The sequence below is a fragment of the Hakea prostrata genome, chromosome 4, assembly GCF_041222555.1.
Source record: "Hakea prostrata isolate BN-2017 chromosome 4, UWA_Hpros_2, whole genome shotgun sequence".
Classification (NCBI taxonomy): domain Eukaryota; kingdom Viridiplantae; phylum Streptophyta; class Magnoliopsida; order Proteales; family Proteaceae; genus Hakea; species Hakea prostrata.
In genome coordinates this window covers 8,795,263-8,812,918 of record NC_142603.1, presented here as the reverse complement: position 1 = coordinate 8,812,918, position 17,656 = coordinate 8,795,263, and the positions used below count along the sequence as shown (strand labels likewise).

General features: G+C 37.7%; 1 protein-coding gene across 2 annotated transcripts in view; it reads right to left on the bottom strand.

Moving 5' to 3' along the window:
* The window catches only part of LOC149017634 (putative sphingolipid transporter spinster homolog 2), a 52,691-nt gene that overhangs the window by 23,932 nt on the left and 11,103 nt on the right, over positions 1–17,656 (bottom strand). For both annotated transcript variants that reach the window (XM_089151954.1, XM_089151953.1), the window contains 5 exons: positions 12,269–12,373; positions 12,061–12,136; positions 3,712–3,786; positions 2,641–2,743; positions 2,471–2,536 (listed from right to left, as the gene is read on the bottom strand). In XM_089151954.1, coding sequence (XP_089008080.1) covers positions 2,471–2,536; positions 2,641–2,743; positions 3,712–3,786; positions 12,061–12,136; positions 12,269–12,373 — 425 coding nt within the window. The remainder of the gene's footprint in view (positions 1–2,470; positions 2,537–2,640; positions 2,744–3,711; positions 3,787–12,060; positions 12,137–12,268; positions 12,374–17,656) is intronic.

The window sequence follows — 17,656 nt, the reverse complement described above, 5'->3', positions numbered from 1 at the left end:
AAAATATCCCTGGGGCATTTGGCCAGCTTTGGATTGGGCCTTTTCGGTCTGGGTTTTGGGCCCAATTATGGGGGTCAACCCTATTCACATTATTAGGAAACTTCTAGAATTTTGAGCAAGGTAGGGAAATGAGTAAGAGGGCTGGGGAGGCCTTAGGGTTTGGGTTTGGGGATGAGGAATGGTACTTGCTGGAACTTTGAAGAGGAAAGTAGAAACAATGTAGACTGCTGCTTTGAATGCTGAAATAATCAAGAAAATAATCACACAAGGGCTGCCCTGGGGTTTCCTCCTTTGAAACCCTACATCAACCCATCGAACCTCCCTGGCTTTAATTCTCAGCAAATTTATTAATGATCAAGACTGATTTCGCACATTCCTTGGCTTTGAATTTATAGCCAACTAAAGGAACTCCCCACTAGAACTCAAAACTAGGGAGTTCAATTCTAGAAAGACTTACTCTTAAGACTTCTATTCCAATTTGAACTCCTACTGAACTTGAGTAATTACAACTGAATTTAGATAGGTAAAAGGACTGCTAATAACTACTAGGACTCTTTGACTGTGAGAGTCTTCTTCAGAGTAGAACTTTGAGACAAAGTTGGATGGGGCACCTGAAAAATGACCAAACTACTCCAGGCTGGTGTGCATCCTTCCTGGGTTCATAGGAAGACGGCTGCTGGCCTAGTTCTTCTGGTGGCTCCTTCTACGGGGCTTCTGGGAGTTTACATCAGCTGATCAGGGAGTAGATACAATAAATGACAAACTACGAGGAAGTCAATTGAGGTGGCACGGCCACATTCCCCTACACCGAGAAGCGATTCAATCCAGATTGAAGAGAGTCAAAGATCTAGGGGCACATCTAAGATAACCGCAAGAGAAGTGGTGAGTAAGGATATGAGCTTGGACAGTTGAACCTTGTATCTAGTATGGCCTCAAACAAAGCTGATTGGGAGGCATGAATCCATGTAGCTGACTCATTTAGTTGGGACAAAGGCTTACTGGTTGTTGTTGAATTTTGTCGTAAGTTAGTTAGAGGCAGAGCTGGAATTTTATGTGGTTTATAAAACTATAAATAAAACCCTGCAATTAGGAGTAATAGAGTTCTCGCTGGCCCTTCTCTAGCTTGTGTTATCCTCCTCTCTCTTCTCTCTCAGTTCTTCTCCTTTATTCTCAAGTGATTGGCTGGTCACAGAGATCTGTGATTGTAACAGACAGTAAAGGAGTGCGTGCTCAAGTGGCCCTGCCTCTAATCCACACCCTGAACAGATATCAGACTGGACAACATTCTCCTGCTTCAGATTTGACAACACCGCTATAGCCCCTAGGCAAGCCTTTCAAATGAAAGTTTTCACCTGAGGAGATTCCATATAATTTCCCAGACTACCTCAGGAGTAGATAACACTCTAGCAGATTGGATGAGTGGGGAGAAAGCTGAGCATAGTCTGTATGCAGAGGTAACAGAGAAATCCCCGGGAGGTGGGGCCCCCAACAAAGACAATCAGGATAGCCATCAGAACTTATGGGAATTTCTGGAATGCTCTCAATCTCAATGGTAAGTGTTCCCTCAGCTTGGATAGATCCCAATGCAAATTAATCAAGCCAGAAACCCAAAGAAGAGGGCAAATCTTGAAGTTGAAACAAAAACTCTGATAGTTTGGATTTGGACAATCTTAGATTGCTACCAAGAGGAGTTAGATTTTTTTTTTTTTTTTTTTTTGGGGGGGCTTCGGGCTTTCTTTTTTCTTTCATTTTATTTTTGAGGGGGAGGGGGCAAAAATTAAAGAGTAGGTAATCTCCAAGGACCCCCAATGGGAGGGGGAGGAGATTCCAACCAAGGAGGGCATTCCCCCCTCACCTGTATCCCTGTATACCAAGCTAGAATGAAAACCCAATTACACTGGGTAATAATCATGTGCCCCACATCCTTCTTAAATAAAACTTCTACCTCACTAGGGAATTCCGAAGGCTCCCAATGCAAATAGGCAGCTGTCAAGTACTCAAGTGGAGACCAGCCATGAAATCTGCCAGTTAAATCTGATCTTACCACACATGCCTGAATTCTATTTGAGGTAATATCTTTTTTTAAATAGTTTTGTTAGGGACTTGAATTTGATGATCTGATTCTGTTTGATTTAGCAATCCTGTGATCATTGCTGTGAGAAGAAAGGACCTATATCCCAGTTAGGGTCAGGTAATCATGTTACGGATACTGTTAGATTTTCCATTAGGCCTGTATCCTGACCTATTACCGACAAGAGGCTACCTTACTGTAAAGGCGTCCTACCAATCCTATTGTCGACCTAGGATATTAATTTGCTATCTCGTAAACCTTGTTCCATCAATTCTTGCATTGGGCAAAAGAGGGCCAGAGGCATGAGGGGGCTCTTGTCAGAACAGTGAAACACATATTCTGCTAACAGTACCAAATCAGTCAGGCATTCCACAAATCCAAATTAAAGGCATAACACACCTTCCTCTTCAACAGCAACAGTAGCTGTGGGTTCCAGTGATTTTTTTGATTCGCCAGGAATAAAACCTGTGATGATAAATTGTGAGAAACATGTAACAGCATTTGCCATAAAAAAAAAAAAAAAAAAGTTGAGCTGATAGTCATTCAAGGGAATATGAAAAAGCAGCCACCTTTCAACCGCAAAGGTTTAATAATAAATCCAGAAACAGCAAATGGAAGCATCAAAATTGCCTCGCCCCAGAATGCCCAACGCCAATTAAGATAGCCTCCAACCTAAGGATCATTCATAGGAGATTATTATTGATTATTTATAGGTGAAAACAAAAGAAGGAAAAATTACATTAACTGGTTAGCATAAAGCAATTAGGCACTAGTGTGCAAGACAGTAGAATCCATGACAATAAAAGCAGGTACATGTTAAAAACTAAGAACACCATTAATTATGTTGCATACAATTCCAAAGAAAATATAGGTGCAAAATGCACAAGTGTTACATTCAAGAGCCACACTGAGAATTTCTTAAGCTGGGCCAAAATTTAATAGGAAAAAGAGTAAACTAATTGTTCTTGGTTATGTTCATAGTGAAAGGATACAGATAAGTACTAGTTACTTGGGTTGTAAAGTACGTGTCACTTTGATGTAATTGGGAGTAATTAGCAACTAAACTTCCAGAATAAAGAAATCAGTATAGGAACCAGACTAGAATAGAATACATGAAACCATAAAATATTAGGATTTAGGTCCTTTAATGCATCATTATGCCCAGTGAAGTATAACACTGTTTGCAGTACATGGATTAGTCCCGACTCCCGAATATGATAGATAACCCCATATGCATCTCAATGGCCAAATTTAGTCCAAAATAAGGGAGGAAAGTTGCCAAGATAAGATTTACTAAATTTATCAAAATTCCTATCAAATATATATATGAATATAAAATACAAAATAGGAATTTATCTTTTTAATTTTAGCTACTTCATTTTTAAACTATCATAAAAATGAGATGCTTGCCTGGTCCACTATCACATGGACTAACCCATGTGCTGCCATGTGCGAATCAATGAAGCATTATACTTCATTAGGCATAATGACAGTGAAGAATACCACAAATATATTCAACTAACAGAAAATCAATTCAATACATAGGGGAACCCAAGTACATTCAGGAATCCACATTGGAATAATTAATAAAGACTGGGAAAAGAAACCAAGGAGCTTTCTAGATCTAGAATTAAGCTTACCAATCCTCCATAAATATAGCCAAAGGCAATTCCAGTTGGTGCACACATGTAAAAGATCCCAAGCCACAACAATCTCTGAGACCATAACCAGAGTAAACATAAGTAACAGCAGAATAATAATGATTTTGAGTAAATCTGATAAACACGAGATATAATACTATTATACTAGCAAGGACCAGTTCATGGTGGAAAAACTCAATTGTGTTTGTGGAGTGGCACAATTTTTACACATGCTCTGAGTAGATATTTATTTAGCAGACGCTTGGCCAAATATGGCATAATCACATCTCATCTCCACCTATCAAAGCACTTAATAAGTCGCCACCAAATTTCTGAGGCTAAAACTGCTTATTTCTTTGATGCAACACAACTTTCAAAAAGTTGTACTGATCGTGTCGCTAACCAATCAAAAATAAAGTCCTATACTAACCTAGCTAGCAAAAAGTACGGGGTCAAACTACAAGGAACTAAAAGGCTAAGTTACTAAGATTGAATTCAACAAAACCTAATTTAAAGTAAATCTAAATTGTTTTTATTCTATTTTAAGAAATAAAAAGAAATTAAACTATTAATTAATGCAAAAACTTTAACTATGAATAAGTGAGGATCTTTGGGATTTTGAATCCCCAATGCTTTTCTTAACCAACATAACTCTACACTTCAAAACAAAAGATGGTCTCTCCTAGATATGCTCTATCTTTGCAAGACTATCGTCCTTCGTTGAAGCTTGGCACACTTAGTTTGCTTAGCTATAGAGCGTTATTGGCCATACTCAAACACAATTAAAAACATCAACTAAAAAGCATAGAACTATCAAATCAATGAAATAAGCAATGGTTCATCTACATCCCAAAGAAAAAAGAACTAGCTATTCATCATTACAAAGCTCATAAAACAAATAATAATGGAATTTAGATAAGGGGTCGTGGTCTTCTTCTTGCACAATGAAAGAGAGAGATGAAAGCCAAGATCCCTTTTCACCGTCTCCCCTCTATCTGTGGCTGGCTCCTCCTTTTTATCTCTCTCGCACACTATAAATTCATCCTCTTTACCCATTAATTCAACCGTTATTCGTTCCTATTTTGGGAAAACTCAAAACTAGAAAGTTGTAGATTTTTTCGCTATATTTCCATAGCATCTTGAATCACCTCAATCCGAGTTCAGACGAGAGAGTTATGCCCAAAATACGCAAGGTGGGTTTGCTTGCAAGATTTTTAGATATTGTTACCAATTTTGTTCCTTGGACCTCCACTTGTTTCCAATTTGCCTAAGATTCGTGCTCTCCTTGCATGAATTAAGATTGAATCTCAGCAATCACTAGTCTTGGGAAGCAAGATTGAATCCCATGATTTTATTTTGATTAAAATCCACCAATATCTAATATATTTGTCAACTTTGTTCGATATTTTCTGTAATAACTAGAATCACCTTATTCCTTGAAAAGACACAAAGATCTTCAATTATCTCTCTTCTAACTAATTAAGTATGAAAAATTAAATCAAATAAATAATGATAAATGCATGATTATCATGTACCTATTAGAGTTATCGCAGAAAGGCAGAAAAGGGGCTTTAGGTAGATATTTGTGCCCTTTGTGGACTTAATTCTCTATTCTTTGCTTTTCTTGTTTGTCTCTAAGTCGGTGGAAGGTCTATAAATAAGATTGTTTGGCTTTGAGTCTCTCAGAAATCAGTATTGACGTGAAGCATGGTTGTCAAAGCGTCCGCCTAGGTGGTTTTTCAACTGCCTTGTTTTGAACTGCTTTGTTAACATGCAGTTTTTTTGCCACTTTTTCACCTAATTGCTACCACTTTGTCGCCTTGTGCACCTTATTGCTGCATAGACACCAAAACGATCGCCTTTTCACATTTTGTACATAATAACATTTTTTCTTGATTTTTTTTAAAATCAAATTTTATTCTACAAAGCCGCATACAAACTTAATAGTTAGTCATTTCGGAATCGAGAATCAATGAATCATTAAATGGATAAGGCACTTATTTGGCATCACACTATCATAGAAGTAAGTAAACATGTAAAATTACTACTTTCATTTTCGTACTTATAATTTGATATAGTTTATAGTCATATGTTATGATGCTTGATGAGATGAACTAATGCTTGTATTCTTTTTTTGAATAATCTTTCATAATTATGATTCTTGAATGCTTGTTTTTCTTAGATGAATGTGACTCTTGAATGTTTGTTTAGCTTATAATAGAAATTTATCAGCTTAAAAGTAGTCGTATTGAAAAAAATTGACCCAACCACTTTGTCGCCTAATCACCTAGGTAGGGCCCCAACATCTTTGGTTGCCTTGACAACCTTGACGTGAAGTTTCTCCCATATTTTCTTCTTCTTCTTTCTCTCGATTTGTCTATTTATTAACATGGAACCAGAGCTACAGTGCTAAGGGCTTTCTATTCCTTGGGCTAGGCTCTCCATTTTTTCTGGTTTGCGACAACAATTATTGGTGATCTCCTTTGCATCTATGTTGAGGGTATTCTACAGTTACGGTTGATATGGTACAGCAACCCATGCTGTTGTCTGATCCTTTTTAGAGACTAGTTTAATGGGAAGGAACCAGGTCTCTTATTTCCTGATTGTAGGAGAAGGATCTAACTTTATTTCGGCCTCTGTCCAGGTATGTGCAACTTATTTTTTCAGGCTGTATTTTGGTGTTTGCACATCAGTACAGATCATTGGAGACTGTCAGATCAAGGGGCTAAGGTTATTGAGAAGGTTGAAAGTCTTGCATTTACGAATAAGCTAAGCGAAAGCCCCAAACGAAGTTTACTCATAATTACTAAGGGCTTGGCCCAACCTAATAAAGATGCCTGACTCAAATCTCAAATAAATGGATGGACTATCTAAAAATAAGCAAGGTAAATGGATAGTGTTAAAACAAACACCACAAAATAGCAAATTGAAATAGAAACAAAACAAAAACACACCAAGATTTAACATTGTTCACACACCGGTGTGGTATGCTATGTCCACGGGCAAAGAAGAAGAGTTTTTCACTATGTAGAAGAAGAACAGCAAGAGATCTCACAACTAAATGCCAAGAATGGCGTTACAAGAACTCTCACCCAAACCGTAATTGAAAATCCCAAAATCTCTCAATAATGTGGTAGGCGAACATAAGATACATATATATAGACTTCAATCAGGTAAAGGGGTCGACCCATCAAGTCGGGTCCTATCGGCCCAAGCCCTCCGCTTCCACTACAGATCTCAGCAAATGGGTCATTCAGGTTGCCCACCAAAATATGTCGATGGGGGTCCATTTTCCAAATCGGGTACAAGAATTCAGGTCAGAACATAACAAAAAGTTACTTATCCAAGGCCGAACCCTTCTTTCAATGCACATCGCAAAATCTCGGAGAGCGTCGTCCGGTCGAAGTCCTTTTGAAGATATTATTGCTGCTGCAGGTTTTGGTTGACTGGTATTTCTGCTGTTTTATCAATTCCACTTGATTAATTCCTAATGACTAATTGGGAATACCCCAGAAGTAGAGCTCAATACCCCTGTTTGGACAGAAATTACATTATCATGACTGAACCTAGATCTGAGCCTAAGACTGTAGTGACTAAAATTATGTCTTCTATATGTCACCATATATTCTTCATAAGACATCTTCACAAGTCTTCTTGTCGACTGTGGAGGGGCAGCGATAGAAGACTTTGACGAACCACTATTAGCAACTTGAGATGGTTTGCCATTTATTTTCCATCAAAATTATTGGATGTGTTTGGGACATCCAAAGTGATGACAAATTCTAGGATTGTATTGCATGAAATAGAGAAATCAATAAATTAATTCATGTAAGGATCCATCTACACTATAGCAATGGAAGTTTAGCACATCATGATTCTGAGAGAAGAAGAAGAAGAAGAAGAAGAAGTTAAGGGAAACATCACTCTAGAGGAAGAAAAACTCCAGCCTAGACAGCAGCTCGCTTGATACTCCTCGGATGCTCGTCTGAACGTCTCCAGCAGCTCCTCCTCTATGAAATTTGACTCCACCCTCCTAAAAACGTGTCTTATGGCTGGAGTTTGCTCCCCTTTTATAGAGTGGTTTCCTAGATTACATGGGATGTGATCCCTTGATCAAGCATTCAGAATGGAACAAAATTGAAGAAAGTGAAGAGTAGAGGATTGTACTGCATTAAATAGAGATATTTTTAAATTAATTCATGTAAGGATCCATCTACACTCTAGCAATAGAAGTTTAGAATATCAAGAGAGAAGAAGAAGAAGTTAAGGGAAACATCACTCTAGAGGAAGAAAAATTCCAGCCCGGGCAGCAGCTGCCCTGATACTCCTCTGATGCTCATCTGAACATCTCTAGCAGCTCCTCCTCTATGAAATTCGTCTCCACCCTTCTAAAAACATGTTTATGGCTGGAGTTTGCTCCCCTTTTAGACAAGTAATGCCACAACTTGTCTCTCATCCACATCTTTCCTTGGATCATTAATTCAAGTGCATCTAACCATATGACCAGTGCCTCAGGTATTTTTCCCTCTTTTTGTCCTTCTTCATCCATTGTGACCCTTGCTAATGCTTCCCATGCTAATGTTGATGGCACGAGGAACGGTCAATCTTACCCTTCTTTATCTTTATCATCAGTTTTATATTTACCAGAGCATCCACTTAACTTGTATTTTGTTTTCTAAAGGCCATGAGTTTGGGGGTCCTATACATGTTTCAAAGACTCTTCCTTTATGTAGTGTTCAAGCATGTCTATTTCAGACCAAATTTATTGATGTTATGGGCCATTTTGAAGAACTTAAAATTATTAGATAAACATTCTAAAGACATTGCTAGTTTACCTTGTGAGTCCTATCAATTTGGGAAGCTTCATTGTGTGAGTTATTCCCCTCGTGTCAATAAACATTCTGACCATCCAATTTCTTTAGTTCATTCGGATGTATGGGGATCATGTCCCACTATCTCTACTTTGGGGTTTTAGTACTTTGTTACCCTTGTGGGTGATGATTATTCAAGAGTACTTGGATTTATTGAATGAAACATTATTTGAATTATTTAATATTTTGTGTGCCTTATATTGCTAAAATTTATACTCAATTAGTTTTTTTGTTAAGACTTATTGTAGTGATAATGCGAAAGAGTATTTTCGACTACTTTTGATATATTATGACTTTCAATTGTACTTTTCACCAATCTTCTAATGTTTACACCCTACAACAGAATGTTGTAGCCAAAAGGAATAATTGTCATTTGATGGAGGTCACCCGATATTTGTTTGAGATTAGAGCTTCCAAACCTTGTTAGGCTGATGTTATTTTAACTACTAGTTATCGTATTAGTCGCATAAAATTTTCTATTTTGAAGGGTGGAATTCCTTTTTCTTAAATATTTCCATCTAGTCCTCTTTCCACATTGCAACGATGGGTACTTGGGAGTGTTTGTTTTATTGGTGATCATCATCCAAGGTTGTCTAAATTAAATCCTAAGGCTCTTAAATGTATGTTTATTGGTTATTCTCAACTAAGAAGGGTTACGTTGTTACTCACTTAAGTTCCAAATGCATTTTGTCACTGCTGATGTTTCCTTTCGAGTCTATTCCTCTTCCCATGGATACTATTGATGTTTCTCCCCCAGATGATAATCTCCATGTCATTATTTCTCAAACTGTGGTTCCCAATGTTAAAAGCCGACCTCCCTTTCGTCAATCACCATTGTCGGTCAGAGAGGTCCAACAACACCTACTCGTATGCCTCCTCTACCTTAGTCTCCTTTATCTACAGATCCGGTGGTAAGCCCCCCAGCTTCTGACCCTGATGTTCCAACCGCTTTCAAAAGGGTACTCGAAGTTGCTCAATATCCCATTTCTAATTATGTTTCAGCCTCGTATTTTTCCCAACTTGGATACTTGTTTATTCACTACTAAAATTATCTTGTTCCTAAATTTGTTTCTAAAGATGTGTATAGTTCTGGTTAACCACAATATGATTGAGGAGTTGTCAGCATTACGTGGAATAAAACTTGGGGGCATGTTCCTTTACCACCAAGGAAAACAGCCATTCAATGCCATTGCATTTTTGTTATGAAGGTTAATTCTGATGGCAGTGTTGCTCAATTGTGGCTAAGTGGTATGCTCAGGTTTATGCTGTAGACTATTCGGATACCTTTTCACCTATAGTAAAGCTTCTATCCACATTTTGACTTCTTTAGCTATTACTTTTCTCTAACCCCTTTATCAGCTGATTCAGCTATATGTTAAGAATGCTTTTCTTCATGTTAATCTCCATTAGAAAGTATACATGGAGCAACCTCCCTAGTTTGCTACTCAGGGGGAGACTAGCTCGGCGTGTCAACTCAAGAAGTCGTTTTATAGGCTAAAACAATTGCGTTGTGCATGGTCAGGCCAATGTACTTCAATTGTTACAGATTTATGGCTGAATTGGTGAGAGTGGTCCCATTCAGTACTCTTTTGACATTTTAGTGCAGTAAAGATATCTCTTATTGTTCATGTGGTGATATTGTCATCAGTGGGGATAATTCTGTTGTTATAACCAAATTGAAGGTTAATCTGCAACAACAACTTCAGACAAGGACTTGGGAAGACTTAAGTAGGTCTGGGAGTATAAGTTGCTCAGTACAAGAAAGGGATCTTCCTGTCACAACGTAGATATGTGGTTGATTTGCTGTCTTATATTGAGATGCTTGGGTCCAAACCTTCGGATACTCCAATGGATCCCAATGTGAAACTTAAGCCTGATGATATATTTGCTCTTGATGATCCAGAGAAGTATCAAAGGCTTGTTGGCAAGTTGAATTAGTTGACTGTGATTAAACCTGACACTACCTTTGCTCTTAATGTTGTGAGTCAATTTCCCACTCCTTACACATATTGAGGTATCTTAAGAAGGCCCTTGGCCTGGCTCCTATGCACTGATTATGATCATAGGAAAACTGAAGGATTTTAAGATGCAAATTGAGGTATCCTCGAATTTATAGAAGGTCTACCATGGGATATTGCACTCCAGTTCGTAGAAATTTGGTGCTGGAAAAGCAAGACACAAACAGTGGTTGCCTGATCTACTGTAGAGTCAGAATATCAAACTATAGCACTTGTCACATGTTAGTTAATGTGGATTAGACAGTTCATGAAAGAACTGAGCTCTGATAATCATTCATTTGTCTCCAAGATGCACAACCGGGCCGCAATTCATATAGCATCAAATCCTGTCTGCCGTGAGCATGTAAATTTTATAAAGCATATTGAAGTTAACTGTGACTTTGTTCATGAGAAGCTACAATAAGGGCTGATCTCTCCAAGTCATGTTCGTACCAGAGAATAATTGGCTGATTTGTTTAGAAAGTCTTTAGGGGCTGCAAGGGTGGACTGTATCTGTAACAAGCTGGCATGTTTAATGATTATGCTCCAAATTGAGGGGGAATGTTAAGAGTTATCGCATAAGGGAAAAAGAGGGAGAAAAATTACTCTCAGGATTGACAACTATGCCTAAAGATATATCTACCCAAAGAAAAGGATCTACTATCAATACAAAACCTTAAGTTGTAGACAAAATTTACAATAAAAAGCTAAAATATCAAAAAGATCATTTCTTTTTACAGCATCCAAGAGAACAAGGTGTTTAAGCTAGAAGACTCAGTCATGATTTCTTCAATGAGATGGACTCACTGCATGTGCACTTTAAAAGTATTTATTAAGCCTCCATCATCAATACTAAATTTCTAGGAATAATCCAACTATCATCGTTTGTGCTCTCTGCTTCATCATCTTTATTCTTTTCTGAACAGCATAAAGAAATTTCCTGAACAACAATATTCTCATATCCTAAATGGATTGGATCTCTAATTTTCAATCAAACCCTCCACCAATCGTATGTGGCTGGTTGTCTCTAAACAGAACTAGGGGAGCACATTCAAGTTTATAAGGAGACTGAATCAAACAAACTGAAGAATGTGTTCCATAATTTTCATTGTCATCTTCATCCACATAAAATCCCATAGATCTAATCACATCATAGAAAATATAAGGAACATTCTACATTGAATATGCTCCAACTAGACAAGGATTGGAAATAACTACTTTCCATCAACAAGATTAGAAACAACAACCACACTTAAGTACTTAACAATTATGACAGTTCACCATTATGCAAGTCGGAGCATAAAAATTCTGCATGCCTACCTGAATAACAGGAGGGATGAAATATAACATCTACTGGATTTCATAAAATATCAGTCCGACTTAACTTACATGAAATTAGGATAATCAATCAACAAGGCCACATCAATCAACTTTGGTTGACTACTAGAATCATGATAATAACCCAAGAGATAAGAAACAACCTGAGCAGCAGGGGCATTATCATCTATAAACGGAGCTGCAAGACTAATGAATGAAGCCTCACCAACACCTACAAGCCTGAATGGAAAACAGCAGCATTTGCTAATATAAGAAAATAAAGTCACAGCAATGAAATTTTCTCGCCCATCCCACCCCACAAGAGAAGGAGAAAAAAAAAATCCAATAATTGATGCAATTTGTCAAACTTACATGCGGAATCCTGTTATGGACCAAAAATTAACTGAAAAACCACAGCCAGCTGTAGCAAAGGTCCAGACTGACAATCCAACTCCAATAAGCCTAAATGGATTAGTGCTGCAAGAGACCATTCAGAAGAATTTTTACACAAACTAAGATCGGACTAAAGGCAACAAACACAATTTCAAGAAGAATAGGAATAAAAATGGCTAACTTACTTGATAAGAGAACAACGAAGTGGGGCAAAACGCAGACTATAAAATATATGGTCACCAACAATTCAAAACCCTTCAAGGCCTTCTTTAGGTTCTTTCAGTCCCGTGTAAAGGATGTATGGAGTTTTCTTTCTTTGGGTTCCAGTCACATATTATTGTATTCACCACTAGCTTAGTTTACTTTAAAGTCATCCAAGAACAAAAAGAATATTCAGCTTTTAAATATGAGGTGCTCATGCCTCCTTTTGAGTTTTGACAATAGAGACTGTGCATCCACAAACTATCTACATCTTCAGTTCCACATGAGACATTATTTATCACTAAAAGCAGAAAAGAAAAAGCGCAATGGGGGACTTAAAGTGCAACCAATTCCCCAAAAAAGACGGAATATACAAATGCATTCCCACCTATTATTATTGGGAAGAATTTATAAAAAAATAAAATAAAATAAATAAAAAAAGATTTACTCCATTGACGCTTCTTGCAAGAGATTGACCCAAAGTTTTGAAGTCTGAAAATTCCAGCACATAATTTGTTCCTTACTTAAGTCATCATTGTCATTTCCCATTGAGTATCTAACATGCCTAAATTTGTTACTGATGATCTGATCTCCCCATAAATTATGCATGAACCAAAAACGTAATTTGAAATCGTCCTCAATGAGAAAAGGCGACCATTTCTGCTGTTCAACATAGCTTATGAAGACATAGGTGCTAATCCACATCACAAGATGGGATTTGAATTGATGAAAAATGAGTAGAATGTATCTCAGCAACTATTTAATTTGCTGAGAAAGAAAATTGTGGTAGAATGGCTTGAATTGATCAGTGTGATCCCAGGCCCTTTATTTATAATGAAGTGAAAAGAACACTATTACATAAATACCCTTACTTGGGCAACAAGAAATAGAAACTTACATGAACCAAAACTCCTAATGGAACTGAATCAACCAACACTCCTCCTCAAGTTGTGGCATAGATGTTAGTCATGCCCAACTTACCTACAATAGGAAGAAAAACTCCTTCCTTCAAACCCTTAGTGAAAATATCAGCCACTAGATCTCCAGACCTCACAAATGGCATGTAGATCAGCCCTTGTTCCAGCTTTCCTTTGACAAAAAATATGTCAATTTCAATGTGCTTAGTTTGATCATGTTGCACAAGATTATTTGCAATACTAATGGCAGCATTGTTGTCACAACACAACATATAGGGTTTGGAACTTGAACTCCAATATCTTCTAGTAGACCTTTCAACCATAGTAGCTCACAAACTCCATAAACCATAGCTTATATTCAGCTTTTGTACTAGATAAAGCTACCACATTTTGTTTCTTACTCCACCAAGTAACTAGATTATCTCCAACAATGGTATAGTAACCTGAAATTAACTTCTTGTCAAGAGACCCAGCCCAATCTGCAAGTGTATACTTCTACCCTAAGATTATCAATGCCAGTGGGTGACAAAAGTATTCCTTTTCTAGAAGTTCCCGTCAAATACTGTAGTATTTTGGTAACAGCCTTCATATAAGTTGAATATGGATCATGCATAAACTCGCTCACTATCCCCATGGCATAAGCAATGTTTGGCCTGGTGTGGGACAAGTAAATAAGCTTACCTACCAGCCTTTGATATCTTCTTTTGTCCATTGGTTCTCCCTCTTCCTTAAGTTTAGCTCTAGCATCAATAAGGGTATCAATTGCTTTACACCCTAACATTCCCACTTCTTATAATAAATCTAAAACATACTTCCTCTGGGATAGGTATATACCCTTCTTTGATCGAGCCACCTCAATTCCTAAAAAGTATTGTAACTTCCCTAGATCTTTAATCTCAAATTATTTGCCAAAAAAGTCCTTCAACCTTTATATTTCCTCACCATCATTCCCTGTGACGACAGTATCATCCACATAAACAATGAGAAGTGTGATATTGGTACCTAACTTTTTAACAAACAGTATATAATCATCATTGCTTTGCTTGTACCCAACAAAGGTCACTGCCTTCTGAAGGCATCCAAACCAGCATCTAGGAGACTGTTTCAACCCATAAATTGACCTCTTCAACCGACAAACTTTCCTTGCAGTATTATCATCAGAGAAACCATACAGGATCTCCATATAGACTTCCTCCTCCAACACCCTATGCAAGAAGGCATTCTTTAATCTAGTTGGAGCAAGTTCCAGTCTTTGTTCACAACTACAGACAACAGAACTCTTACACTATTCAGTTTTGCAACAGGGGCAAATGTCACCTGATAATCAATCCCATAGGTTTGGGTAAACCCCTTTACAACTAGTCTAGCCTTCAACTTATTGATCGATCCATCCATATTCTATTTGACCACAAACACCCACTTGTAGCCCACGAGTTTTTTTCCTATAGGAAGCGCAACCAACTCCCAAGTATCATTTTTCTTCATTACTTGTATCTCCTCTACCTTAGCTGCCTTTCATCTCTTATCAGCATAGCCTTCCTGCCAATTTTTAGGAATAGAAATAGATGATAGAGAGGATATAATAGCATGGTAAGAATCAAATAAAGAATAATAAGAAAATTATTTAGCTATGGGATGTTGAGTACAACATCTAAGTATCTAACTCCTTTTTCTAACAGCAATAGATCAGAAGAAGATATCTCAGGGGGTAGAGTCTGATTCTGGAGCAAGGGACTAAGTGGTAACATATTGCCTTTCTCCACCTTCTTTAGCCGATTGTAACTTTTCATCTGATAAGCCAGCACCTTCTTATTCTGGTCAATCTTGTTTTGAAAGACCTCAATAGTGTGCCTCACAAGAGTGGTCTCCCCCTGACCAGGTTCTTCACATGGTTCAGAAAATAGAGGGGGAGAATTAGAGTCCTCAGGTATACTGGTCGAAGTCTCCCATTGGTCAGAACTTTTCCGGAACTCCTAAGTTGTGTTGTGGTGGTGTGTGGGAGTCTTATATGTGTGGTAGGTTGGTCTAGAGTTGGAAAGAACACCTCTCCTCTAGGACTCTCCCATTTGAGAGATGTATAGTAAAGGAAAGACTCATTAAGAATTGCATCCATAGACAATGGTTTTTCTAGAAAAAGGATGATAACATTTGTACCCCTTCTAAGTAGCAAAATACCCCAGAAATATGCAGTGTAGGCTGCAGGAGTCAGCTTACTTTGGTGGGTTATGATTCTGGCATAACACACGCATCCAAAAACCTTTAAGGGAATAACTAAGGAAGAGTCCCCCTAGAGAATTAGGACATTTAAAACCAAGTATCCTACTGGGCATCCTATTCATGAGGTAAGAGGCAGTAAGTATAGCATCACACTAGTATTGGTCAGGGGCATTCATAGCAATCATAATAGAATGGGCTATCTCTAATAGATGTCAATTCTTCCTTTCGACAACCTAGGCAGCCGTATCAACACAACTGTATTGGTGTATTATGCCAAAGTCGGAGAGATCTCTGAAATTCACCATCAATATACTCCGAGCCATTGTCACTACAAGGATCTTCACAATGGCATTGAACTGAGTTTTAATCATATTATAAAAATTCCAAAAAAATATCGAAAAACCTCATTTTCTTGTTTAAAAAGGTAAATCCATGTAGAACGAGAGTGACAATCAATAAAAATAACAAAGTATCTACGTCCAGTATTAGATGCACTTCAGCAGGGGCCGCACACATCAATATGAATTAACACAAAAGGAATAATTTCCTATTATAACGAGAAGGTAAATAAGTAGAACAAGTCTGTTTCGCAAAAATGCAGGCTTCACAGAAAAAATTTGTTTTTATTACAAAAAGAAACTAAATCAAAATATATTTTCTTAAGAGTTCCTAGAGGGGGGGTGACCTAGCCTATGATGCCATTGATGAAGGTCTAATATTGCCAAATGGACCTAATGAGAAGATGCAGCCATAGTAGAAGTAATTCCTCCAATCGGCTCCAGCAAATAAAGTTCATTGTCTAGTTTACCACGTCCAATCTCCTTCCCCATTACCAAATGCTGAAAGACACAGTAGAATGGAAAAAATGTCACTTGACAATTCAAGTCATGTGTAAGACTACTGACAGAGAGTTAGTAGAGAAAGAAGGAACATACAAAATTCTAGACAAAATAAGTGATGGAGAATGCCCGAATGGTCCCTTTTCTCGCAATGGAAGAATAAGAACCATCAACAATTTGAACTTTATCTTTCCCAGAAGTTGGAGAATAATACACAAAAAAGGAGGATGAACCTATCATATGATTTGTGGCTCCTGTATCAATTATCCAAGGAGCAAAAACCGAAGAAACATGGAAGCCTGTAAAAGTTTTACCTGAAGTAGCAAGGTAGGAGTTGTATGGGTAGTGGAGGCAGTAGTAGAGGTTGCACAAGCATTAGAAGATTGCAATATACTTCGCAAAGTAGCTAATTCCTCCTGTAAAAAACCAATGTCTACAGAGGGCGTTGTGGGAACAATCTCAAAAAAGATTAGCCTTCTGTTTTTCCCCTTTATGTGCCCTTTTCTACTCAAAATCAGCAAGCTTCCCAAGGAACTTCCAACAGTTGGCCTTGGTATGATATGGATTGTGACAATGTTCACACTTGACAACCTCTTTGGTCAAATTAGATTTGGTACTAATAGATTGTAGAGTTGATTTCTCCATAATATGAGCATAAAGCATAGCTAATCAACGACTTTCCTCACACTGAACAAGGCATAAGACTGTTCTAGTGTAGGAAAAGGAGAACGACTCATTACTTGTACCCTGATCTGATGATTCTGATCATACTCCACATTCAAACCAGCCAAAAAGTCATATACCTAAATCTTATCAACATGCTTCCTATAAGTAGCCACATCATCAAGATTCATGGGGTGATAGTCCCCATAGTGATCAAACTTCTGCCAAAGAGAGCGTAATTCAGCATAGTACTGAGCTACAATCAATTCTTTCTAGGTAGTCTCATGAAGTTTCTTTTGTAACTCATAAACCTCTGCATCATTCCTTAACTGTCCATATATTTATGTAGTAGCCTTCCAGATCTAGGTTGCAGTATCAAGTAATAAGTATCCACGGACAATAGTTGGATTAATGGAATTCAAAAGGAACGACATGATAAGAGAGTCAATATCCATTTATCCTGAGAAACACCTGTGGTTATAGGCTTGATAGTGGTGCATGTAATGTGTCCAGCAAGTCCTCTTCCAACA